The sequence below is a fragment of the Aspergillus pseudotamarii genome (genome assembly GCF_009193445.1).
Source record: "Aspergillus pseudotamarii strain CBS 117625 unplaced genomic scaffold BDV38scaffold_12, whole genome shotgun sequence".
In the NCBI taxonomy this organism is placed as follows: domain Eukaryota; kingdom Fungi; phylum Ascomycota; class Eurotiomycetes; order Eurotiales; family Aspergillaceae; genus Aspergillus; species Aspergillus pseudotamarii.
In genome coordinates, this window is record NW_022475026.1 from 522,925 (window position 1) to 547,080 (window position 24,156).

The window sequence follows — 24,156 nt, forward strand, 5'->3', positions numbered from 1 at the left end:
GACTCGGTCAGATGAAGCTCGCGAGAAGTCTGCAGAGTTCGTATTAGGCCAAGTTGTTATTATATAAACCACAGTCTGCATCTCCAAGTTCAACTCAGGAACCAGATAGGTCTTCATACAGGGAGTCAACATGGCGAATCAAGTCTTTGCAGTCACTGGTAGTCCTCATCATAATTCCTTGAGTTCTACTTTTTGCACAAGACGGCAGTCGCTGACGATGTATAGTCTTTTTCATTTGCTTCCGAGAATGTCTCGAAAGTAGTATCATTGTATCGGTTCTTCTTGCCTTTCTTACTCAAACCTTGGGTGCTGAAGGAGATAGAGCAGCTCTGAAGCGATTGCGTGTACAGGTAATTGACCTTCTGTTTCTCTTTTTCATTTACCCTAGCATGAACATCGTTAGACAATAAGCAGCTAAGTTCTAACATGAACAGGTATGGTGTGGAGTAGGCCTAGGTCTATTCTTATGTCTCTGCATCGGTGCAGGCATGATCGGCGCTTTCTACGGCTTAGAAAAAGATACCTTTACAAACACAGAGGATATCTGGGAAGGCATTTTTGGATTCATAGCATCCATCATCATTTCCATCATGGGGGCCGGGCTTCTGCGTGTGAACAAAATGCGCGAGAAATGGCGTGTCAAGCTCTCCCGTGCGTTGGAGAAGAAAGAAAAGTCTACGACAATGATGGGTCGTCTGAAAGACTGGTCTGAAAAATATGTGATGTTCATTTTGCCATTTGTTACCGTTCTTCGAGAGGGGCTGGAGGCTATTGTTTATGTCGGTGGGGTGGGCCTGGGATTGCCAGCGTCTTCGTTCCCCTTGGCCGTTTTCTGTGGCCTTCTGGCTGGCGTTGCAGTAGGTTATGTGATGTACCGGTAAGTGTTTGTACATTCCATCCTGTTTCCTCCAAGAACGAAGCTCCAAAGTACTGTTTGACGGTGACTAACAGATTTCGATGCAGGGGTGGAAGCTCAACTTCCCTACAGTACTTCCTGATTATATCTACTTGCTTCCTCTATCTGGTTGCCGCAGGCCTGTTCTCCCGCGCGGTCTGGTACCTGGAGAATAACACCTGGAACCATGTCATCGGCGGAGATGCTTCGGAGACTGGCTCGGGCCCTGGATCTTACGATATCCGCCAGAGTGTCTGGCACGTGAACTGTTGTAATCCAGAGCTTGGCGGCGGTGGTGGTTGGGGTATCTTCAACGCTCTCTTTGGGTGGACCAATTCCGCTACCTATGGATCAGTGCTATCTTACAACCTTTACTGGGTAGTGATTATTACCTCATACGTCTGCATGAGGTACAACGAAAAGCACGGCTACATTCCTGTCTTAACATCTATCTCAAGGAAGTTGGGGCTTGGTCGGTTTAAGAAGGGCTCTGAGAATGAGCATGTTTCCGAGGTTGTCGATGAGAGGAAAGACGTTAGCCATCTTGCCGCGCAGATTACTACCAGAACAATGAGTGAAGCATAGGGTCGGAAGGCGGCTGAAAGATTGGGCACACTCAGTAACAGTATCTGCTTATGCCCATCCTTTAGTGTCCACGACCAATGAATCCTTATGCTACTCTTGACTGGCCATTATCACTGAGGAGTGTTTTGCTTTAGTTACATTTGTGACATTAGGGGAAGAACAACATGCCTAATAAGAGTTACTACTACTAAAAAGCCAAGCGCAAGGGGAGTACATATCAATTACAAGATTTTAAAGTGGCTCGACAAAGGCAAAGATATTAATCTGGCAATATTAAATAACTCGATCTATAATCGAGGACAAAGAATAAATTGTACTGCCCAACAGACCAGACATAGATCAACTAGCATCCACTATTACCAGAACATCCCACTCAAGTCCCACAAGTACTGTGAGCATCCATAAGTCTGTACAAACCCGTACTTCGATCACTCAGTACCCCACTGTACCCAGACCCTTTTAATGCGAGAACGTAAGGGAAAACGTAAGTTCATGGGCTGCATTCAGACTTAAATGCCAAGCTTCAAGTTGAAAGAAGTACTGATAGGGCAGCCATGGGTTGCATAGTCGTCGCTTGACTTGTGGTAAACATATTTGCAATTGGAATCACCCCGAAAGCAGGCAAAAGCGTGCGGACAGCCATTTATGTCTGCTGGCAAAAGAATGAGGCCCTTGTCATAGAACGGCGACCCAGCCTTGGTGTTCACACAGGACACGTCCCAGAATATTTTCTCCCCAGCCTGGGTGTACTCAAACTGGATTATATCACCGTTAATGTCCTGGGATGTGCTGACTTTGATGGAAATGCCGCCGCCATCGGGACGCAGACGAAATGTCTCTTGGTACGAGGCGCCTGGAACAACTGCGTGCATTGGACCTTCGTTTTCATCTACTGACCACAAGTAGAGAGTGGTACCCATGTTGTTGACTATGACCACATTTCCAAGGCCAGTTGTTGAACCGTGCTTCTCCAGGGATTGAGAGGATACAACGGAGAGCAAAGCCAGGATGAAGAGAATGAAGTTTGTGAGGGACATCATTTTGGTTTGAAACAGAATGAGTGATGGTTTGTGTTCAATATCGAGATTGCTCTGTGATTATTAAGTAACATCTGAATAAGGGCTGGCCTGCATGGAGCGTACAGCAGTTTTATATGTCGTTTCGCTGACAGGCCACCTTGCTATGTGAACTATTTGGTATATTTCCATGGGAAGCGCGGGTGAATACTTACATTCAATCATCTAAAACTATCCTATCAAGCATCACCCCCTGACAATACATTCAAATGGTGTTGAGATACATTCCCTGGATATCCAAAATAGTATTCCTAAGCCCTTGTATATGGGAGTCTAGACCGCACGCCTGTCCTTTCATTCACTTAATTCACCTGTTTCAACTTTATCACATTGACATGCATTCACTTTATTATTATAAGCCGCTCCTGGGGGTAGCCAAAAGTACTCGACAGACATTTCATATCAACTGCTATCAAAGAAGTGACACCTGGGCTAAGGAGTTAAAGGCAGCTTCGCCTACAATATCCTGTCTGGTATAACTGAGGTTGCGGAAAGCTTCACTACAGTAATAGTATAATCCCGATGCATCTTGCCACTTCCGTTAGTGATAGCGAATTACAATTCTACTCGACTAAAACACTAATTGGCACTTTGGCCGTGCCCTGGACTCACTATCCCAACATTGAATGCCCTTTTCATGGCATAGATACCACAGCTAATTAGAATCCATTGACTACTCTAGGAATGGCTAGTCTGGTAGGAACAGATATGGGACAATATAATGGTTTGTGCACACCATATTGATTCTATTGTAGTTGAGGTGCCCTATTGGAAAGTTAATATTCACGGAACCACGATTAAAGAAACAACATACTAGTAAGTTTTATCGCTTAAGGAAGAGCTTGCTAAGATTAGTATATAGATAGCAATTATCTTACGTCCACGACTTCAACAACTTCAGCTCTCATCCACTAGACTAATTGGTGCAAACCACATTTTATCTCTCAAAAGTAAAGACATCGGATTGAACTCGTAGATTCATAAGAAGAGGACATTATCGGTCAAGATTGATTGAGACTTTCACTCTCTAATATGCCGAGGCTATGGTAATTAAGCTTTTTTTTTTTTGGCGAACTAAGCGTCAGATACGATGTGGTCAGTGCGTGTAAAACTCGGAAATTCCCTAATCATCTGGGAGGCTCAGACTCGTGTTGTTCCATCCTACATATCTCTAGTCTATCACCACGTATATGCTTTTGTTTATGTTTGTATCAAACTGGGAATCGGGGAAACGCGACCTCACAGTATTGACGCGCAATCTGTCAGAGTTTTCACAATAGTCACTGCAGGGTAGCTCCAGTTAATTGCTCGTTATCCAGGCGTATTCCGAAATAATTCTCCACATTGACGAGGCTGAGGCTGTGTTTACTTTTCCCGAGTCAGAACCTCTCCCCCCTTGCGTCTCATCCACGTTGTAATGTCCCCTTTCCCGCGACGTTAATGGTATCAGCTTCGGGGCCTCACCATCCATCTGAATATTTCATGTTCTGAAACAATGCTATGTAAGCTGTCTAGCTATGGACACTTCAGCTAAATGTGCATCGCAAGTCAGGGTCGGCGATGTTCAACTGCCGGCCTCAAAAGAAAAGCTCTCTATGGCGAACACCGCACAAGATAATCTGGACATGCAACGGCTGGGCAAGACACAACAGTTAAAGGTTAGTATTATAGCCGAGGCTCTCATCGTTCCTTTGTAGCATATATTCAGTGCTAGACCGAATAGTTGGACTGATTATATGCCTCAGAGAAATTTCCGGTTTGTATCTATCCTCGGTTTCAACTGTACGTTAATGGCAACCTGGGAGTCTATTCTGCTCACCAGTAATTACGGTCTAATCAATGGCGGACGAGCTGGGATGGTATATGTTTACATTGGCACCTTTATCGGTTTTTTCGCATCTGTTGCATCATTGGCAGAGATCGCATCGAGAGCTCCAACGGCGGGAGGCCAATATCACTGGGTTAGCGAGTACGCTCCTCCTTCCTGTCAAAGATTTTTAAGTTATATCACAGGTATGGCGGTACCATCACCGCAAAAACGATAGGCATTTATACTAACCCCTGCGTAACCTAATCAGGATGGCTCGCGGTTTTGGGCTGGCAGGCAGCGTTCGCCAGTGTATGTTTTCTCGTCGGAACTTTGATTCAGGGTTTGTTGGTCACCATATGCTCTGTCCCGACCACACACCATGTATATACGTTTGAGAGATGGCATGGGACGCTTTTGGCGATTGCAATTGCGGTTATAGCAACCGTCCTCAATGGGTGGGGTACTCATTGGCTCGCCAGTCTTGAGCGTCTCTTACTGTTCATTCATATTTTTGGGTTCTTCGTGGTGTTGATCCCCTTGTGGGTTAAGGCCGACAGAGCAAGCAGTGTCGAGGTTTTTCAGACTTTTAGTAACACAGGAGGGTGGTCGAATATTGGATTGGCTTGTTTAGTCGGCCAACTGACCCCGATTTTCTCTTTCACAGGGCCAGATGCAGCGACGCATATGGGTAGGCATTCATTCATCCCTAGTCTTGTTACAGCATCATGCACAACTAACCATGTTCGTTTGCTAGCGGAGGAGGTCCAGGATGCTTCCAGGATTGTTCCATGGTGTATGATCTCGACTGCCGTGGTCAATGGCACGCTTGGATTCGTGATGCTCATTACTCTCCTCTACACCATGGGTGACATAGACTCGGTGCTAAAAGCGCCCAGTGGATTTCCATTCATCACAGCTTTTCACAACGCGACCGGGTCGATCAATATGGCGGTAGGCCTCGCGTGCATTATCTTGGTTATGGAGGTCTGCAGTGCTTTGGGTATCCTGGCAACCACCTCACGTCAGATCTTCGCATTTGCCAGAGACAAAGGACTTCCTTTCTCGAGCACCCTCGCCTATGTCCATCCCAAATCTAAGACCCCGGTCTGGTCTATGCTGTCTTCAACTTTGGTGACCATTCTATTGACCCTGATCAATGTTGGCTCCACGGCAGCTTTCAATGCGATTGCCTCGTTGGCGATCGCATCTATGTTGACGACCTATATGATCGCCATTGCCTGTTTCTTTATAGCACGCTGGCAGTCAAGAACATCGCCTAGTAGTCCTCGCTTCTCTTTAGGCCCGTATGGGCCAGTTATCAACATTGTATCCCTCTTCTACCTTGCTTTCCAGATCATCTTTACCTTTTTCCCGACAACTAAAGATGTGGTGCCCAAAACTATGAACTGGTCGGTTCTAATGGTGGGTGCAGTCACGATCTTTGCTATCCTGCAGTATATTCTGTATGCCCGGAAGGTATACCATGCGCCTGTTGGTCGGACACTTCAAAATCAGTGATAATTTTGACTGTAATTTAATGAAGGCCGAAAATGGGTTAGGAAAAACAATAAATAAAAATTTTCAGGTTCAATTCTAAGCGACATAGGGGAAGAAAAGCAAAAGCAAAAAGAAAGATGTGCATCATCCGTGAATCGAACACGGGCCTCATCGATGGCAACGATGAATTCTACCACTAGACCAATGATGCTTGTTATGGAAGAATGGCCCCATTTCTGTTTCCATAAAGCAACAGTCTAGATAATGTACACCATGTTAACAGAGCTCCATAAGGCTAAAGGACTAGGTAAGACACCACCATAATGCTTCGTGATGAGATGTTTCCAGGTGTAGCTGTCGTACCTCCAGCTCATCCACTTCCAGACAGTTACAATAGAAATTTGTTTTCCGCCCTTGAGTAAAGGACCTGTATGGGCGGAAAATGCTTCCGCAGATTATACATTTTGGATGTGGTGTGCCACGGATCCATATCTTATAGTTCGGAGAGGAATGTTGACCTCGATACGAGCTCACTACTCGATTGAGTTGAATAGGCATGAGATTTTCATTCCACGCTCGAAATAATAACAAAATGCAACTACCCTTTCCCTCCCCCAATACTAATCCAGTTCTAACTTCTGTAGACTTATTGTCTGCCTATTTCCTGGCTCATATTGAATGCACACCGACGAGACTCATCTAATATGAATCAGGAAGCAGAAACTCATATATGTCACAGACTTTCTACGTTTGTTTTAGTTTTTGTTTTATCTGAAAAAGAGAGTGAGAGAGGAGAATAGAGACATCCATTTTCTATCAACCTAGTTTAATCCACTCTTGAGGGTCAGAGATCTCTCTTTATTCCACTCAGGGCTTCCCCTACAACCATGCGATGCTAAGAAACCTAATGTACCCTTCATTAGCGTTAGCACTGTGCGTTTATTTCTCACCTCCAAGTTCACTGCTGCAACTAGCACAAACTGAAATGGATCCATTATGCTCGGACGAGTATCTTTGTTAGAAGCCTTTCATCTTTTCTCATTCCTTTGACCCAGCATGCTGTCATATATAAATAGGGATTATGGCGCAACTGGGTTCCTCTGATGATTGGCGCTATAGGATTACTTGGATTTGTAACTTATGAGTATTGGATTATATCACAGTCCATCATCCCACCAGCTGTCTTACAGACCCGTACTGCAAAAGTCTCCTTTCTTAGGAGCATATTACAAGGGCTTGTGCTATGGTGTCTTCTTTACTATCTTCCGTTATACCATGAATCAGTGAAGAAATATAGCCCTGTTATTTCCACCCTTGCCCTCTTCTCCGAGACCTCGACTGTAGCCCCATATGCGTTATTAGTTGAATTTTTGATTACTGCTACCGGAAAATATCGATAAGCCATTTTGGCTTAGATAAATTCTGACTACTTTTGGTATGGTCGATCTCTGCTCTGTCATAGTCCGCGCTGCAATAAGTGCCTGGATATGCCTGAATGTCGTCCCGGGGATTGGACTGGGAAACCTTTCCCGTCACTCGGTTATGCACTTCAGGCTTCTGCTAACGAGAAAACCTTGGCTATTGCGGTGGGGCTGTTTAGCTTTGGTTCAGATTATAGAAGACATGTCCGATGGGATATTGAAATGAAGCTGAAGAAAGCGTACACTGACAGCCCACGGGCTATTTAGGTAATCTGCTGTGGTGCTTCAGGGATTGCCATGATGTTCAGTGTTTGGACTAGTAGATATAATTTAAACCGTGCGCGTTAGATGCAAGCCAGCTATATGGGGAGAATCCACACTTAACAAAAGGGAGAGATTAGTCCACAAGTACTTGAACGGGTGTTTCTTATATATTCTTTCCATTATGTCAGTGATACGCCTCCGTTGTGTCGCTGATAGGTCCTGTCGTATTCATGCTACGATATACGTGTTGATGTAGCTGGTAACGGCTGCTTTAGTCCTTATAGGCAAATACCAGTTTATGCCTTATCCTCTGTAGAACAAGGCTAAATACTAAAACGGCCTAGATCACATATACGAGATGAGTTAACCAGATAGCCGACTGCCCAGCCACTAGTCATATAAACCTTCGCACAGTATTTCAGCCACATATTCCACGAGATGGAAGAATCAAACCTTCATTCACCATCGGTTTTAACCGTTTAGTTTTAGGCCTAGATTACTAGCCAATACCAGATACGGAATATCGCCTATTCGCGAATGATATTAGGGGCCTCTTTTGAAGTATAAGTATATATGCTCTTCTTTCTTATGCCTGTTGGACGCCTAACGGTTGGGCCAGTCCGGATCCGGATGGCTGTTTCCTCGCTGATCTGCTGCATATGTAGTAGTTTGATCGACTTGATAAGAAAAGTCAACTCAAAATACGCGGGAAAACCCTTACAACAATTTTAAATAACACTAGGTCATTTCGAAGAATCTCTGTTCCTATAACCCTTTATACCGGGGTCTCTTTCTAGGCCAGGACATCATGGCGCCTATATTTCATGGTAATCCTCCGCCAGAGATCAGCAACCATAAGGATGACCTGGTATCAAAGCGCGTTGTCTCTGTTGTTGGAACGGGCGCCCATTATCCTCCCCATGAGCTCCGATCTGACGAACTCGAAAAGCTAATTTCTGCATTCCATGATCCTAACGGCCCAGCGTAAGAGCAATTTGTTGTTCTACTGGTTGGAGTTGGGGAACTGATGTTGAATAACCAGCACGCTCAAGACATTGCAAATCAATGGAAAGTCAAGGATACAGCTCCGCCGTACCGCCGTACCGTTTGATGACCTCTTTTGGAGTGATCCGAAGCTACCAGATATTGCTGACTGTGATGCGTTGTTTAGAAAATATGGTGTCCCAGTCGCAGAGGAGGCAGCGAGGAAAGCGCTTGCGGACTGGAATGGCTCTTTGAACGATATCACCCATATCATCGTGGTTACGTGTACAAATACAGCAAACCCAGGGCTGGACTACATGATTTGTGAGAGACTGGGTCTCCAGAGAAATGTACAACGCACTCTCCTTCATGGAGTTGGCTGCGCAGGTGGCGCCGCTGCTCTACGGACAGCAAATGAATTTCTTCTTGGAGCGGCCTTTCAAGGGAAGCCAGGAAGAGCACTTGTTGTTGCATGCGAAATTTGTACGATCTTTTTCCGCTCAATGCTCGAGGACATTGTTAAAGCCCAAGAAACAAACGTTGCAATAACCCTCTTCGGTGATGGCGCTGGTGCTATGGTGCTAAGCAATGGGATTTGCACTAAAGCTTCTGAACGAGCTCCTCTTTGGAATATTCTGAATTGTCGCACAACTCTCCTCGAGGATTCTGCTTCCAACATCCAGTTCAACATCCGCCCACACGGTACGAAACTGATGCTGTCGTTCTACCCGAAAGTGAAAGTTAGCTAAGATACAGGCAGGATACCATCCAGTGATCACAAAGGAAGTCCCCGGACAGACTTCCGCGGCGCTTCCTTCCGGTTTTCACGACCTTATATCATCTACCCCCTCATTATGTTCAGACAAATCCAATTTTGATCCTTCTTCATATGACTGGGCTTTACATCCGGGGGGCTATAGTATCGTCGTCCGTGCACAAAGTGCCTTGGGTATCACGGAACACCACTTGCGAAAGACCTATGAGGTTTACCGATCGAGGGGAAACACCAGCTCGAGCACTGTAATTAGCGTTATTAACGAGCTTGCAAAGGAACAAGGCACCCCCGAATTTGGGCGAAACAAAGTGATTGTCGCGGCCTTCGGACCTGGTATTACCATGGAAATGGCGGTCATGACCCGACCGGCCTAACCAGCCGCTTGGGTGAATCATGGAATCTGGAAACTTTTACTACGGCAGATTGTGCGGATCGTGGTATATTCTCTTCCCACCCATTGAAAGCACCCCTTGATGCTAAGAGAAGAATAAGATGGTTACACGCCATGATGCCCAGTGCGCTGCTATAAGCCCTGCAAACAGACAGTCAGAAACTAGGCATCCATGGAATGACGGCTTCATAACCTGTCGATTAGATGGAATCGAATCATCGTAATGCTATGCCTCCCCTCAAATCCGATGATTGCAGTTGGACCTCGGCCAACTGGGACACAGCACCCATTTGACTAATAGTTGTAAGGTCACCATGACCATTCGATGTGGTCTGTACGACCCCATGGTATAGCACTGGTAAAATAGATGCTTTCCATATGCCAACCTTTTCAAATTGAGTAGCCCATACTGTGACCATAGAGAATACAACACCGGAAGTAAGAAGCAAGATCAGGAACAGGACCCAGAGCCAGTATAGTTCAACGCTCTTGTGTGTGAAAAGACCTTGGCGTTAATGGCGTGCGTACTATTCTCGAGAATATCTCTAGTTAACGATGCAGCAATACTTTAGTCACCTCCTCGAGACCAAGCTCTATTACCCTCATGGCAGTAGGAACTTCCCATTTATCAAGTGCGGCCAAGTCCCATGCGCTGCGCAATGTCCAATTTGAAGCCATGGATCCCCGCACCCATTCCCAGTCCCTATACGCATAGAGGGAAGTGCAAAGGCATCTAACTATTACTATAATTCGTGTGCCTCGTTTCATTAAACAGTTCTCCCCAGTCTGGCTCTGACAGAAATTGATGGAGTGCCACGGATGACAGCGAATTTGTAATTCCTGACACAAGAGGACACAGCGCATTTTGTCACCCGTCTAATCTTGAACTCACGTTCGGGATAGAGGCTGGTGCCGTGGATTGGAGTATCAACACTTAGCATGTGCAAAGGCCCTTCATTTTGGCGAGGCTCTTCAATAGAGGTCCAGAAAGAATTGGCTTTTGCCCAAACCAAGGAACCTGCCATGTATTATCTTTCGGCAATTGTAGTGTTATACGGTCTTTATCCGCTGACCGGAATCTAACCGACAACGGTACCGTAGACCACGTCCCGTTGGGAAGAGTAACAAGGTTCGTTCGTGACTGGTACAAAATGGGCGCTAAAGGCACACAGGATGGTAGATCCCTTGCCACCTGATTTCCCTTTGTGCTATGGTTGGTTAACATGATTCGCCGTCCATAGGACCCTGGATAGCCTGCCAGTGACTTTGGTCGCCTGGGGTTGCCTTTGCAACAGCACAGCGACATCTTCCCATGTCGGATTAGACCATGTAGCCCATGAATCGCTGCATATGGTGACCACTGACTGTCACATAAATCCTGCCCATTCTCATCGTTTTAACCGGGACCCCGTCGCGAGGAAAGCTGACTTGGTCAACAAAGAACAACCAGTTTACCCCAGTGGATAATGAAACCAACCAACATTGAGTCTGGGAGCCAATGACAATGTCGCCCAGCTTGAGTTCACGTGAGCCTTTACCCTGACTCGTGTCATGGCGCAGGCATGATTTGTAGATATCGTATCCAATTTTTCAGGGGATGAGAACTTATTTACACTGAGAGTGCGGACTGAGTGGTGCCCTATTATGACAAACCCCGCCCTTAGAGTGTTTGAACCATCCTTGTCACCGAGTCACCTTAAAGACTGCCCTGGACCAGTCGCTTGCTACCTTCTAAAGAGATTTCGTATCTAATCTTGACCCGCCGCCTTTCAGCCTTGGTTAGAATATACGCAACAACATTATGATGGCGCAGTCTTTGAACCGGCCCTTGGTACAAGTTACTGGTTCCAGCTGCATATCCCCCTTTCATATCGGTCGACTCTAAACCCTTGGGATGTGGTAACACTCGAGAGACTATTGGCAACAGCCCAGGGCCATGTACATACATTGCAGATTGAGGCACTTGTGGTAAGCTCGACAATACAGGGTATGGCGGTTTGTAGCCAGTTAAACGACATGGCAGTTTTGGGGGGCTTTCTTCGTCAGACTGGCTAGCAGACCAGATAAGCGTGACCGTATCACTTTGGCTTCCTATGCCTCCCAGTTTCCCTGGAGGTTATGGATTGAGTATGTCCTGATAATGTGGACGTCAAGGCCTTCCGGCAGCGTGTATTTAATATCGCCACTAGTGTGAAAGACCACAGCCAATCCCCCTTGCTCGTGATTTCTATAAAACTGGAATCTGACCTGCTTAACTGCCGAGTTTGGGGCGCCTATGACTGAGACTCAAGAGATATGGACGACGGATATGCGAACGATATCCCGAAATCAAGGACCCTTAATGAGCATGCACTGCTACAGAACTACGAAAGACAAAGTACCCGCCACATCCAGCTTGGGAGATGACGCGGACTGGGATGCTAATCTCAAAAAGCACCTTCAAACGGTCGGTTCTAATTTTCAGCATGTTCAATGTGTGAGTGGAATGCTTCACTCGCCATAAGGCGATGATTGCGACCTCTTCTGACTCCGTCACTGTGGGATAAAGTTCCGACCAAACTCAATTCATCTGGGTGTCGGATGATCGCACTCTACTACTAAGACCCACCTGTGGGCGCTGCTACAATACTCGGTTGATGGACTAAGCAGAAGAAGGAATATGTGCTCTTGGACATACGATTACTCATTTTGGGGCCGAAAAGCTTCTGTTGGCCCTTTGTTGAATACTTGCGAGTGGGGGTACTCAACACGATGTGGGGCTCAGTCGGCATTGCTAGCTAGCATGGGTAGCTGAGGTGCATCGCTCTGTCTCTAGAGATTATAGGAAGGAGGCTGGAGATCAACAGCATTGCATATCTATAGCGACGAAGGTTGGTTGGGGATAGGAACCGGAGGGGGACCGATGTATAGTATAATGAATGCACAATACTCGGCGTATGCGGACAGAAGAGAGCACGCCTCCTGGGACTCTTTTCCATAACTCTCTTACCTTATCTCTGCGTAGAAAAAGCATGGTTATCTAAACCATGTTCAGCACGCGCGTCATGATTGGTGGAATGCAACGGACTTCCCAAGGCGTTCTGATCAAGAAGGCTATACATAGTGCATCCGACACGTCGCTAATCTTTTGTGCATCAACTAAAATGCAGGGGGGCCTTCTGAAACTGATTCTGATAGGGTCAGGTTGGCAAAACATTTTCGACGGTGGCGCTTGCGCGGATTAGCCCGTAGGCCGGAGGCTTGGCTACCTCTTTGGTAGCCAATGATCACCAATCATGCGAGCCCTAGGTTGACCTTCGAGTCTCTACTAAGCCATTCTCCAACACCACTAATGCAGTCACCCTGCAGCTGCTACTTTTGGGCGGTTATTCCCAAAAACACCGCACGGGTGTGGAGATTACTCCTACGAGCCGACTAAGCGCCTAAGGATCCAAATCCCTCTCTCCCCGGGTCTTCCAAACTATTCTTCCTTCTCACTCTCTCCGCCCCTGTGAACTACCATGAACGTTTGCAGGCTCCCCAGCGCGTTTTTGCGCATATGCCTGATACTTCTACTATGCGGAGCAGAGATAGTTGCTGCACAGGGAGATGGGGCAAGCAATAACAGATTCATCAATCCACCGGCCGCCAATTCGGCTGAGAATCCCGTTTGGGTCCTGGGGGAGCAGCAAGTGGTCTCCTGGATGACCACCTGGACGACGTTCAACATATCTCTTTGGCATCAGTCTCTTGGCGAGGAAACAGCAGTTAGCGTGGGTAACATTTATAGTACGTGTCCATATCTTGTTCATGGTTATCCTCCCAGGGGAAGTGAATCACACTGACTTGAAGACGAAACCATGAAGCCCAGATTGAGGACATTGGGGTCACAAATTTCACCTGGAAGGTACAGACATACGGCGCTAGCATTGAAGACTCACCAATCTTCTTTTTCTGGATAAACGCCAATCCCACAAGTTCCGGATTCAGACTCACATCGAATTATTTCAATATAACCGACAAACCACGTGCCACGAGTACTTCAACTTCGTTTACAGCAACTTCTACATCCCAACCGACGTCAACAAGCTCATCAATAACAAGCACCACGTCATCTGCTTCGACCGGGACCTCTCAAGCATCCTCGTCCTCTAAGTCCGGCCTCGATCCATCCGCCAAAGTAGGACTTGGTGTTGGGGTTGGCATCGGGGTTCCAGCTATTGCACTGCTTGCAGTGCTTACCTATCTTAAATATCGTCAGTCTCAGTCACGAAGGAGGGTCATGCCGCCTGTCGAACCAACCTTTGCGCAGATGCCACAACCATGGACCCAGCCCCCTGCCCCGCAACCGCCGAAAGAATTGCCTGGAAGCCAGGTCACCGAATGGCGTTCGGAATTACCGGACCGTTCATACTAGCCACAGCTTGGGAAGCTTGGATTTGGCTGAAACATATCGAACATATTCAATGATTTATGACCCTTGTCTGCTTGACTTTCACCTAACATCCCTTAATGCGGTGATCCCTCTTTCGAACCCACTGCTGTACAGACATTTTTTGTATTCCACACCTATCCGTATAGCACTAGTATATAGTATATCAGCTGAGCTACTAATTTCCTCTACAGAGGTTTCTTGACGTTATCTTCTATTATTCTGCAGCAACCTGCAACCACTGAACTCATTAGAGTCCTTACATATCCCTACGGGTGATCTACAGTCCCTTGCAGCTCCAGAATTGCTCGCAGATCTTGGGAGTCCAATTTCCATGGAGGCCAATGCTTCTGGCTGTGTGGAAATGAACATGGTGCTAGCACCCAACTGCAACCAGCATCAAGAGAGATCTCATGACTGACATGGGTGGATCGTTGGAAATTTTCAGGGAGAGAAATCAGAAAATGAAGGTGGGGGCCGTTTGGGTAAACAAACCAACGGCACTAGATGTATATTAATTAGTAACCGGACCCTCAAACACCAAGGGCGCTAAGATGGTGCTCTGGCACTAGTACTACCATCACTAGCTTGGTTATCGGCCTTCCAACGGACAAAGGCTGATTTCCGCACCCGTGCCCTTACGTCACTTACAGTAAAAACCCGTTATAAGCAACCAATTTAGCATGCCATTCAAATTGCTTATATCGGCGCTTTAAGAGATTTTTGTATGGTAATCAGTTTCAGACACCCAGTTAGATTGCTTATAACGCGTAGATTCCCTATATCGGGGTTGCTTATAGAGGGGTTTTACTGTATATCCCTCATACTACTAATACAGCCATTTTGATAACCATCAAATATCCTCATGTAGAAGAAACATATCAATCCATTAGTACCTAACGGGTCGTCTCCTGAACCTCTCCCAAAACAACCGCCTTGAACTTCGTCTGATCCAAAAACTTCTCCTCATCCGCATCCACCAACTCCTTAGTCCCAGGCTCCTGTCTCCGCGCAAAAAACACCTTAAATGCCGCCTCATCTGTGAATGTCAACTCCACAACGGCATCGAAGCCGAAATCCTCCTGGTTGCCAATCAGCACCGCTGCCGGGAAAATGTTGTCTTCGCCCGGTGCGGGGCGTGCAAGATAGAGACGTCTGTGCGAGAGAGGGAAGTCTGCGCCTGCTAGTCTTTTGATCAGTGGCATGTGCACTGTTTCGTAGTGGGTTTGGAATTCGGTGGGGGTGGTGCCGGGTTTGCGGGTTATGTATAGGAGGGCTTTGAAAACCATTTTTATGAATTTGGGTTGATTTGATTTTGTTGGGTTAGGGAGGTATTTCAGTTGGGTTGCAAGAGGGTTGGTAGGTTGTGAGTGAGTATGAATGGGATCTGAGGTTCATGGTGATGATCGTGATAGGGTATTGATAAGTATTTATAAGCCTGGCCTCGACCAGGCAGGAAGTGGGGGCGGAATCGCTAGCAAGATCCATAGACGATCTAGCCAATCCAGCGTGGCTTGGTATATTAGAGTGTGTACTATCTAATCCTGCATTATACTAGGTCTGTAAGATTCTTTGTTTGGGTTGGAGGATTAGGGCTGGCGAGTTCACTTGGCGGAAATGAACGAATTGCCGTGGGTGGAATCCTATCTGACGGAGAAATCGACATTTGCCATAGGCTGAACCATTCCATTAAACTATATAAAAATTTCGCCACGTTCCTGTGGCTACCGAAAAATAGTAAATCTCATATATCCCCTACGACCGCAAGGCGGCTCGGGCCTGCGCCATCTCTTCTTCTGACGGTAGGTTGACGATCATCATGTACAGGACGTTCTAAATGTCGACATTAGCAATGGTATGTACCTGTGAGATGGGAGTCCAAGAACTTACACTCTTCAGGAATTTCTGTATACCCCCAATGGGACCCCCTCGGTTTTGCAGCCGCTCACGCGGGTTGCGAGTACCAACACGGCCGCCAGATTGTCTGCGATATTCTTCATCGTGAGGTCCTTCCCCAGAACCCTGGTGAGGCTCAACCGACGACCGCCCAGTTCTAACAGAGCATACAGTAGCTGCTAGGGCTCCCACGGGTCCAATGGGACGCTCTCGTATACCCCGTGGTTCATATTCTTGGTCGCGGCCGAGCCTGCCTCGTCGCCGACCGCCCCGAAGGTCCCTTAGTTGATCACCGGTAATATATCCGCCTGTGATCAGTCCAAGGGCTGATCCGCTACTAGCTGGATGGCTGGGATCAGCGTAGCGAGAAGTAAATTGAGGCTTTGGTGCTTTATTCAAAGCATTGTCAGGATGTTCCATTTCCTGGTATTCTTGTCAGAGCGCGTTGTAGATTATCATGGGATGAACCTACAAATTCAGCCTGTGACCTCCGATCCAGATAATCTGCTACAAATTCTCGGCGCGACGACTTTGCACTCTTTATTTTGGCCTCACCATCAACACCCTGTGCAGCCAATTGGTCGAGATCGGGGAAGATGAGAGGGGCGGTTTCTGGGAATGGCATATCCCCGTAAGTGTTGCCGTGCGACGACTTGAACATGTGTTTCATTCTGTTGAACGTCCCTGACCCACCGTGGTCAAGTGACGTGGCAACTGTCGAGTTGAGATCAAAGCTGGCGACTGTCGACGAGGAATCTGGCTTCCATGTCATGAGGAGACAGTAGAGACCACGAGGGCGGAACATCTCTTCATTGATCTTGTCAAAATATGAATTTGTCCTGCACCCTGTTAGCGACATTCCCATTTGATGCCAGTATAGTCGACAGAATTCATACTTTCTTCTTGCATCTATTGCTATCGCAACATCGGTTGTCAGCTGGATAGCAATACTAACCGCCATTCCTATCGCACTGGGCAAAAACATAGTGCCGATTCCTGCCAGGTTGATCGCATGTAACCACGGAGTCGCCTGACAGGCACGATTGGACGTTTCCAAGAAATCAAGGAACATGGCCTGGTCAATGCCGAATTCTTCCAGCGCCGGGGCATACGCTCTGATGAACCCCCGCTTCCGCGATTTGGGCCGTCGCTGCGGAAGAACTACCGGATACGGGAGTCTTGGATTGGAAGTTGGCGTATATGGTGGTGGCTGTGGATAGTTTTGGAGAAACGACTCGGCGAGCTGTTCAGGCGTTTGATATGTGATGGCTTTATCTACGTCTAGAGTGCTTTTCAGTTCGTCTTGGATTTCGTCAAGTTCCCACTCTTCTTCATGTTGCTCCTCGACTACTTTTCGGTGGCGAGCGAGGTCGTCGTCCGTTGTCGTTGTGTTCGCATTGCTAGTCTCTGGGTCATCGGGGCTTTGGGCCTTCTTCTCGCGCCTGTTTGCCTTGTATGCCGAAATACTTTCTGATGCGAGACCAATCCCAGCTGCGACGCCTTTGATAGCTTTTCCCCGTAGCATGATGGTTATTTCCTGTGCAAATGAGTCGCAGAGATGACCAGCCTTAGGATGTGAATAGAATGTGAGTTAAAACAGAGAGGTCACAGCTGCCCGGCAGCTTTTATAACCCATCTCACTGTCGATAACTCAACGGTTACCGAATGAGGAAACCAACTCGTCAGGGATAAGGAAGGATGGCCATTGGCAGCGATCCAACATAAGCCTCGCTCTTCAGTTTTAGCGTGTGGGTCTCGGGGGCTGTGCCGCACTTGTGGATGGTAAGCGCTAAGTTGCATTGGGCATACTTTTTGGTTCTGGCCATCACTTCGGAGCCCTTGTTTGTATGAAGTTAAAAGAGTGCGTGAAACTTTCGATGTAAACCTAAACCATAACTTGCGGTTTCCCGGGAAGTATTTCCATTCCGCCTAGTTGGACATTAATAAACGTAATCCTTTCCTATGTACACTGCGCCTGAAAATATATGGGGTCATAACCTTCCTGACCCTCAACTGTATCTATATCTATACTGCATACATCACGTTATGCATGGTTGGGTTGAAAGCGCGCTCTAAGAAGCCATGTTTTCCAGAACAGGCTTAGGTTGGTACTGGGAGAAATTCTCCGGCCAAAGGAACATCTTCTCTTCCTTTGACGGGGTCGCGGCGACAAACTTAGGGACCTGCAACCGGACGGTCAGTAAATGCTTTAGATCACTGGTATTATCGGCAAGTTGCAACGTACTGCTTGCTTGCTGGAGACCCGTCTCCACATGTTTGCGCGGGGGTTAAACCGAGCCGGTTTACCGACGCCGCCAGTCTTCTCTTGATCCTCCTTCATAATCTTCTCCACCTCTTTCTTCACGTCGGTGAAGCTGTCAAAGCCAATGTAGGGGATATTGTGCTCAATGCAGTATTCCTCCAATCGAAGTCCCTTCCGGGCAAAAAGCACATCGGCTTCCCGGGCGGCTGCCAGATCGGAGACTCCGTCGCCAATGAAAACAATGAGGGGGACCTCGTTCTCATCGCTCAATTCTTCGGCCTGCGCACGGCCTTCCTTCACGGAAAGGGCCTTGTCATGGCCGAGTTCGGTTTCGTGTCGCCAGATCGGCTTCCACTCCGAACCGTCGGGTTTGATCTGTGCATCGTTTGCGACAATGCCAATTTGTGATGACTGCGAGAAAATTAACATTCACGGTCGATGACTTAATAGCGATCGGGTGCCATACTTCATCCTGGCCTAGGAAAGCGTCCAGCACTTTCCGCAAAATAGGCTTCAATCCAGCACTGATGACATTGAAAATGATCCCGTTGTCAATGCAGAATTGGTGAAACTCCTTAAAGCCCTGGTCAATCTCCAGTTCCTTTTGCATCACTTCAAACCCATCTTCAAACGGAACCCGCAACGACCCCCACATCTCCTCGGAGACCTCCCGGAAGGATCGTTCACCGGACTTGATCTGCTCATCGAGCATCTGACGGCGCTTCTCGCCGCACCCCAGGTTATCGAAGAGGACATGTCCCGTGTCTTGCATGAAAATCGTTCCGTCAAAGTCTTAACAGGGATTAGCGCACGCCATGGCACAAGGGGGAAAGGACTCATCTACCTGAAAAGCAGACAATCTTTCTCGTTGGGTTGGCCATGGTGAACTTGTACTTGACTCAAAGAGGACTCCAACGGGGATATGTGAATTGCGACAATTGGTGGAACCAGGACCGGCTGAGATGCCCGCAATAAGTACTAGTTTTCTTCATGGCTGTGGCGACCCCAAACCGGATCGCAGAATAAAAAGTCTGGACCATGACGTAGGGGATTCTTGTGAAAGTGGACTCGGTTCCTGTTACATCGTGAACGGCCTATAATGTCTCTGTCTGCCGGATTTTGTGGACCTGCTGGACCTTTGCTGTTTCCTCGGCTATGGGAAATCCCCGGATTAACGTTGGTCCGGGACAGAAGCCACAGATCAGCCACAGTGCTTCGGTGTCTTATACCCATGATGTCATTGAAGCAAAGATTAGATCCTGCCGGCAGAGATGTTGACCGCCTCGCTTTACCGCTTCGCAATGCTCTGCTTTTTTCACTAGGCCTTTTCCCTTTTTCGTGTCATTCCCTTGATGAGTAAGATAGCAGGAAGATTGAATCAGCTGCTCCTTCGGTCCTTTCATCAGTTTAGGGTTGGTCAGAATTCCGGTTGTCAGTAGGCCGAGAAGGATGATTCCCTATCCCGGTATAGCGCCATTCCTCCCACCCTGGCTATGCATGCAACTATGGACAAGGACTTTTGCTTTCGTAATTCATTCGCTAGACTTGCAGTGCCTAGTAAGCCTAGGGAATAGTAGTGTGAGGCAACAAGCTTCACTAATTAATCTTTGAAGAGTGAAATCTCGCGACAAATAACTACTAATATCTGTTATAGTATAGCTATATCCAACTGTAGTTAATACTTGACCAGTCAGGAACTTATGACTAGACACTCTTCCAAGGTCTCTGTCTCCCGTGTAATCATAATACTGCGTTACAGCCAGTTAGATAGGTACGGACTACAGGGAGAAGCTTGGCTGTTCAGACAAAGGCACTTCGAGATTTGCCCAAGATCACAGACAACTGCTTTCTAAGAGTGTTAAATTAAAGAAAGCAGATAATACACAAGATCTGGATCTCCCTAACTCTACCCTTTTATACTGTCACTACAAACGTGGAGAGATCCTGAATGTATTAGGGATGACAAAGGTGATTGAGTGCAATTTTCGGAAATGGCAGAACCTCAATGGCAGTGCTTGCAACGTACCCTGGCCAGTAAGTAAGAGATTCATAAAATTTTAAACATACACTGTGTATACTGTGTAAAGAAAAATATTACAAAAGCTGATTATTACCATGCAATGATGGCGCGAACCTCAGATCAGGTAAGGTTTTCGAACGGATTCTAGTCTAATCTAATAGCTAATAATCTACTGAGTACTCCCTAGTATGACTTATTGCTTTGCGTCTTGTGCGATCTGATTGTCCATAAGAGTTCTCAGGAGACCTTGACAGTCTTCCCGACCCATGTGAACCTCAACAATTCTAAGCCCACTGCCCTTCTGGATCTGGTCTGACTGTAGCACTTCTTCTAATTCACCAAAGGTTCTTGCGCTGAAATTGTTCTTCGCTGCCTCTTCTTCACTGCCGCCAAAGAAGCTAAGCGCTTGCAGATGTCTCCATGGGGCAATATCGTTGTATGCCTGATTTCGCCCATGAATTGCCCGTTCGATAGTATATCCGGCATTATTTAGAACGAAAATGGTCACATCAAGGTTCTCTCGAATAATCGAGCTTATCTCCTGTACTGTCATCTGTAGGCTGCCATCTCCGATAAATAGGAACAGTCGACCTTTAGCAGTGCCAGTGCCGTTGGTAGGCTTGAAATTGTTCGTTTCCTGCTGCGCGAGAGCAGCCCCAAAACAGGCCGGAAGCATGTACCCGATCGATAGCCATGTCACTGCACAAAACATCCGTGTATTAGGGGGCAGTGCAAATGTGCGCCCACCATAAGAGGCTGTCCCTGTTTCCGTAGCCACGATGTCTCCCTCGCGGAAGAGTCGGTCGACAAAACGGTAGAAGTCATCTTGTGTGATGAGATCGGACTTGTTGATATGGCTTAGGTCTCCCTTGAGCTTTGGGGGTGCTCCATCAATTTTAGGAATGCGACTGTGGTCTAAGCTCTCCAACAACTGAGTGAGGAATTGCTTGATTGAGTAATCGCGGTGAAGGTCTTTTCCAATCTGAATAGTCGTGCCCGAAAAAGAGATAGATACTTCTTGTTTGGGGATTGTGGCAAAGCCTAGCGTATTAGTATTGCTGTAGTGAGGCCCGAGTACAAGGATTAGATCGGCAGAGTCAAAGTATGCTTTTTCTTGCTCGGTGCCGTAGTTTGCACCATAGAAACCATACACATTATCTAATTGCTCATTGGCCAGACCTTTTCCGTAGGCTGACGTCCACGTCGGCCATTGGGTGGTTTTAATTAATTCATTAACCTGAGGAAGGATTTTCAGAGCCCTGCTCTCTCCATCAACGAAAATCAACGGGCGCTTAGCAGAGTAAATGCGCTCCAACACGGTTGTCAATACGGACGTCTCCTCCTTGGGGCTCGGGGTGGCAGGTAATTCGATCTTCTTTGTTTCAAGATTTGACGCGGGGATCATGACGTCAACCATATCATCCGGAACTTGGATATAGACCGGCCGGCTATGGACTAGGCACTGCTGTAGTGCCCAATCGATCTGCTCTGCCGCTGTGCGAGGGTCAATGAGGTTCGCTTGAGCAACTGTAACTTGGGCGTGCATTGTGGCAAATCGGTTATATTCACCATCGGCGAAAGTATGGTGGACTAAGGTGCGGGCATCCTGCAACGCACGCGAGGGTGTACCAACAATGTGGATGACAGGAGCCTTTTCCGCATACGCGCCTGCAATTCCGTTGATGGCGGAGAGCTCGCCGACACCAAACGTGGTGATCAAAGCTCCCAGGCCGTTGATCCTAGCATATCCATCCGCAGCATATGCGCCGTTCAGCTCATTGCAGGTCCCAACCCAGTGCAACCCAGATGGCTCCACGAAATCTAGTAGTCTGAGGTTGTAGTCCCCCGGAACCCCAAAAATAGACTGGATGCCGAGCTGGCACAGTCGGGCGAACAGATAGTCCGCAACCTTTATCGTTCCCTTGGAGGTCGAATTTTGGGTCATTGTAGCGCTATATGGTTGGTTGGTGGGGGGATTCGTCGAAGTCCGTAACTATATAAAGGAAATGGTCGAGGAAGTGTAAGATTCTAAAGCTGATAATGAGGTTCTGGAAGGTTTATATATGCTTATCTTGGTTTGCGGGGATGGAGATCCATTTTACTTAATCGGTATTCACGTCCGCCCCCAGCCGGCCGTAAGCGGTTGTTCTCGGCGAAAGGGTCCAGTCACGTCCCATCACATGACACCGTATCTGGACAACGAGTTGTCGCCAACGCCGCAACTTGCATCCGGCCTACTACTACTATACCTACTTAGTACTACTAATAAGTACATGAACTTAAGTTGTCAACATGCGATCGATTCATGATTGGTGCGTCGGTTGAGACGACGCGTAGCTCTCGGATCTTTTGAGTGCCTGGCCAATTATAACTACATCCACTGTTCTGTCACTCACGGGATCTACAGGCTCTCAATAATATACTACTACTACTCCACTCCGATGTGTAGCAATACGAAAATCGGAGTTGATGTGAACATGGTTGTACCATGTATGTTCAGATCAACTGGTCCTTATTTCACTTCATAGCCATAGTCCAGTATGGTCCCACCTTGCTGATACTCACAATGTGTATCACGTACAAAAATGTGTAACATCCATTGGTTGTGATTTCAAGAGCATTTGGGGAATGGAGGCGAGGACGCATCAAGACCACCCGCATAGGTAACCTGCTTTCCCGGATGGGCAAACACTGTGTGCTTCCCTTCTACCGTAGAACAGCCATTTCCAACATTGGCCACGAACATATCCGGATAATCGTTTCCAAACGATTCCTTGCTGCCGCTTCCCCCGCTGATCTCAACATTCGCACAATTCATGTACATCTCACGATTGCCCACCAGGTTAAACCAGGACCAAGCAAACAGAGCATCGCCGTTGACCACATCGCTCGGCATCGTAAAGTCATACTTGAAATCAAGCGGGCATCCACCCACCATGGACTTGATGACTTTGAAGGTTTTTCCTTTGTCGTAACTCAGAGACAGCTGGCAGGATCCTCCGCTGTGTGTGGCAGCGCCGGCCACCGTCATGTTATATGACTCGCCAGCCTTGTATTCCGCGGTTGCGCGCCAGGGGGTGTTCTTGTGATAGCCCTTGCAAGGGAAATTGGAGCCTAAGTCATGTAAATATTCCATTCTTATGCATATCGAAATTAGGAGAACGCCATACCGGACTGGTCAAGAGGATTGCTCATGTCATAGTCCTTGTCGGACCCTTTATTCTCAGGGTCAAGTGGACTGCGCATGGGATAAGGCCAGCTCATCTGCATGTGCGCTGCTGCGAGGCCACAGGACAGAAGGACACTAAAGATAGAGTTGAAGTGCATGGTTGTTCTTGCGGGTTTTCTATACACGACGGCAGCAGCTGCATATATGGTGTTGTGATGATGGTGTTGCCGTCTTTGAGTCGATGACCGTCCTGCAGGCCATATTTATACCTTTCCTTCCACGGTGAGACTTTGCTCAGCTGAATTTATCGTGAAGTGTCAACGGCGCCATATGGACCTGTCATGTTGCATTCAACTCGAGTTACATTCTTCGGTTTCGCTATTTCCTTCGAAGAGAGTGCATTCACTGCTGTGATCTAAGTTATCGGAGGATTCAAGTGGATGTGCAGTATACTGTCACATAATCAGCCGGGGTCTGATCGCCCTTGAATCATACTCATGCCACATATCCCCCACTTAGCGCCGATATGGGTCTACGGTGAATGAAATAACATTGCTATAGAGTAGCAATGACGGACATATTTTGTCGGCGATCTTAACTGTTTTGGTTGGAGCGTTTCATTACCTAGCTGCCATCCTCCGACGGTGCACAGCGTGAAACTCTCAGTTTATGCATTCTTCAAACCCATGAAGGGTACAT

At 47.3% G+C, this 24,156-nt stretch overlaps 10 protein-coding genes and 1 non-coding gene across 11 annotated transcripts; 4 read left to right on the forward strand and 7 right to left on the reverse strand.

The window, feature by feature from the left end:
* Nucleotides 1-130: 130 nt before the first annotated feature.
* BDV38DRAFT_269309 (FTR1 family protein) lies at nucleotides 131-1,480 on the forward strand (the record flags this gene model as incomplete). Its single annotated transcript, XM_032056948.1, has 4 exons — nucleotides 131-158; nucleotides 226-350; nucleotides 435-877; nucleotides 964-1,480. 4 exons carry the CDS (start codon nucleotides 131-133, stop codon nucleotides 1,478-1,480), a joined length of 1,113 nt encoding a protein of 370 aa, XP_031916402.1.
* A 509-nt stretch (nucleotides 1,481-1,989) lies between these two features.
* BDV38DRAFT_280336 (uncharacterized protein) lies at nucleotides 1,990-2,520 on the reverse strand (the record flags this gene model as incomplete). The annotated part of the gene is made up of 1 exon (XM_032059287.1): nucleotides 1,990-2,520. One exon carries the CDS (start codon nucleotides 2,518-2,520, stop codon nucleotides 1,990-1,992), a length of 531 nt encoding a protein of 176 aa, XP_031916403.1.
* Nucleotides 2,521-4,073: 1,553 nt separating this feature from the next.
* On the forward strand, nucleotides 4,074-5,884 carry BDV38DRAFT_290567 (amino acid/polyamine transporter I; the record flags this gene model as incomplete). The annotated part of the gene is made up of 4 exons (XM_032061514.1): nucleotides 4,074-4,214; nucleotides 4,302-4,569; nucleotides 4,635-5,054; nucleotides 5,121-5,884. 4 exons carry the CDS (start codon nucleotides 4,074-4,076, stop codon nucleotides 5,882-5,884), a joined length of 1,593 nt encoding a protein of 530 aa, XP_031916404.1.
* A 119-nt stretch (nucleotides 5,885-6,003) lies between these two features.
* BDV38DRAFT_t73 lies at nucleotides 6,004-6,074 on the reverse strand. Its single transcript has one exon. It is a non-coding gene; the product is annotated as a tRNA-Gly (tRNA).
* Nucleotides 6,075-8,225: 2,151 nt separating this feature from the next.
* BDV38DRAFT_290568 (thiolase-like protein) lies at nucleotides 8,226-9,681 on the forward strand (the record flags this gene model as incomplete). Its single annotated transcript, XM_032061515.1, has 3 exons — nucleotides 8,226-8,532; nucleotides 8,591-9,234; nucleotides 9,293-9,681. The coding sequence occupies exons 1-3, from the start codon at nucleotides 8,357-8,359 to the stop codon at nucleotides 9,679-9,681; spliced, it is 1,209 nt and encodes a 402-aa protein (XP_031916405.1). The 5' UTR covers nucleotides 8,226-8,356.
* A 3,471-nt stretch (nucleotides 9,682-13,152) lies between these two features.
* BDV38DRAFT_28722 (uncharacterized protein) lies at nucleotides 13,153-14,236 on the forward strand. The gene is made up of 2 exons (XM_032060815.1): nucleotides 13,153-13,466; nucleotides 13,544-14,236. Exons 1-2 carry the CDS (start codon nucleotides 13,199-13,201, stop codon nucleotides 14,092-14,094), a joined length of 819 nt encoding a protein of 272 aa, XP_031916406.1. The 5' UTR covers nucleotides 13,153-13,198; the 3' UTR covers nucleotides 14,095-14,236.
* Nucleotides 14,237-14,848: 612 nt separating this feature from the next.
* Nucleotides 14,849-15,491, reverse strand: BDV38DRAFT_240395 (EthD domain-containing protein). Its single transcript, XM_032053893.1, has one exon. It carries the CDS (start codon nucleotides 15,396-15,398, stop codon nucleotides 15,006-15,008), a length of 393 nt encoding a protein of 130 aa, XP_031916407.1. The 5' UTR covers nucleotides 15,399-15,491; the 3' UTR covers nucleotides 14,849-15,005.
* Nucleotides 15,492-15,774: 283 nt separating this feature from the next.
* BDV38DRAFT_28743 (uncharacterized protein) lies at nucleotides 15,775-17,582 on the reverse strand. Its single transcript, XM_032060868.1, has 4 exons — nucleotides 16,902-17,582; nucleotides 16,478-16,844; nucleotides 16,000-16,428; nucleotides 15,775-15,942 (listed from the first exon to the last, which is right to left on the reverse strand). Exons 1-4 carry the CDS (start codon nucleotides 17,528-17,530, stop codon nucleotides 15,865-15,867), a joined length of 1,503 nt encoding a protein of 500 aa, XP_031916408.1. The 5' UTR covers nucleotides 17,531-17,582; the 3' UTR covers nucleotides 15,775-15,864.
* Nucleotide 17,583: 1 nt separating this feature from the next.
* BDV38DRAFT_28742 (putative 2,3-diketo-5-methylthio-1-phosphopentane phosphatase) lies at nucleotides 17,584-19,258 on the reverse strand. Its single transcript, XM_032060862.1, has 4 exons — nucleotides 19,113-19,258; nucleotides 18,735-19,060; nucleotides 18,251-18,679; nucleotides 17,584-18,188 (listed from the first exon to the last, which is right to left on the reverse strand). Exons 1-4 carry the CDS (start codon nucleotides 19,147-19,149, stop codon nucleotides 18,078-18,080), a joined length of 903 nt encoding a protein of 300 aa, XP_031916409.1. The 5' UTR covers nucleotides 19,150-19,258; the 3' UTR covers nucleotides 17,584-18,077.
* A 1,067-nt stretch (nucleotides 19,259-20,325) lies between these two features.
* Nucleotides 20,326-22,379, reverse strand: BDV38DRAFT_240398 (alpha-keto acid decarboxylase family protein). Its single transcript, XM_032053894.1, has one exon. The coding sequence runs from the start codon at nucleotides 22,231-22,233 to the stop codon at nucleotides 20,482-20,484; it is 1,752 nt and encodes a 583-aa protein (XP_031916410.1). The 5' UTR covers nucleotides 22,234-22,379; the 3' UTR covers nucleotides 20,326-20,481.
* A 301-nt stretch (nucleotides 22,380-22,680) lies between these two features.
* Nucleotides 22,681-23,414, reverse strand: BDV38DRAFT_240399 (lignocellulolytic auxiliary activity family 11 protein). The gene has a single exon (XM_032053895.1). It carries the CDS (start codon nucleotides 23,317-23,319, stop codon nucleotides 22,900-22,902), a length of 420 nt encoding a protein of 139 aa, XP_031916411.1. The 5' UTR covers nucleotides 23,320-23,414; the 3' UTR covers nucleotides 22,681-22,899.
* Between the last annotated feature and the right edge of the window lie 742 nt (nucleotides 23,415-24,156).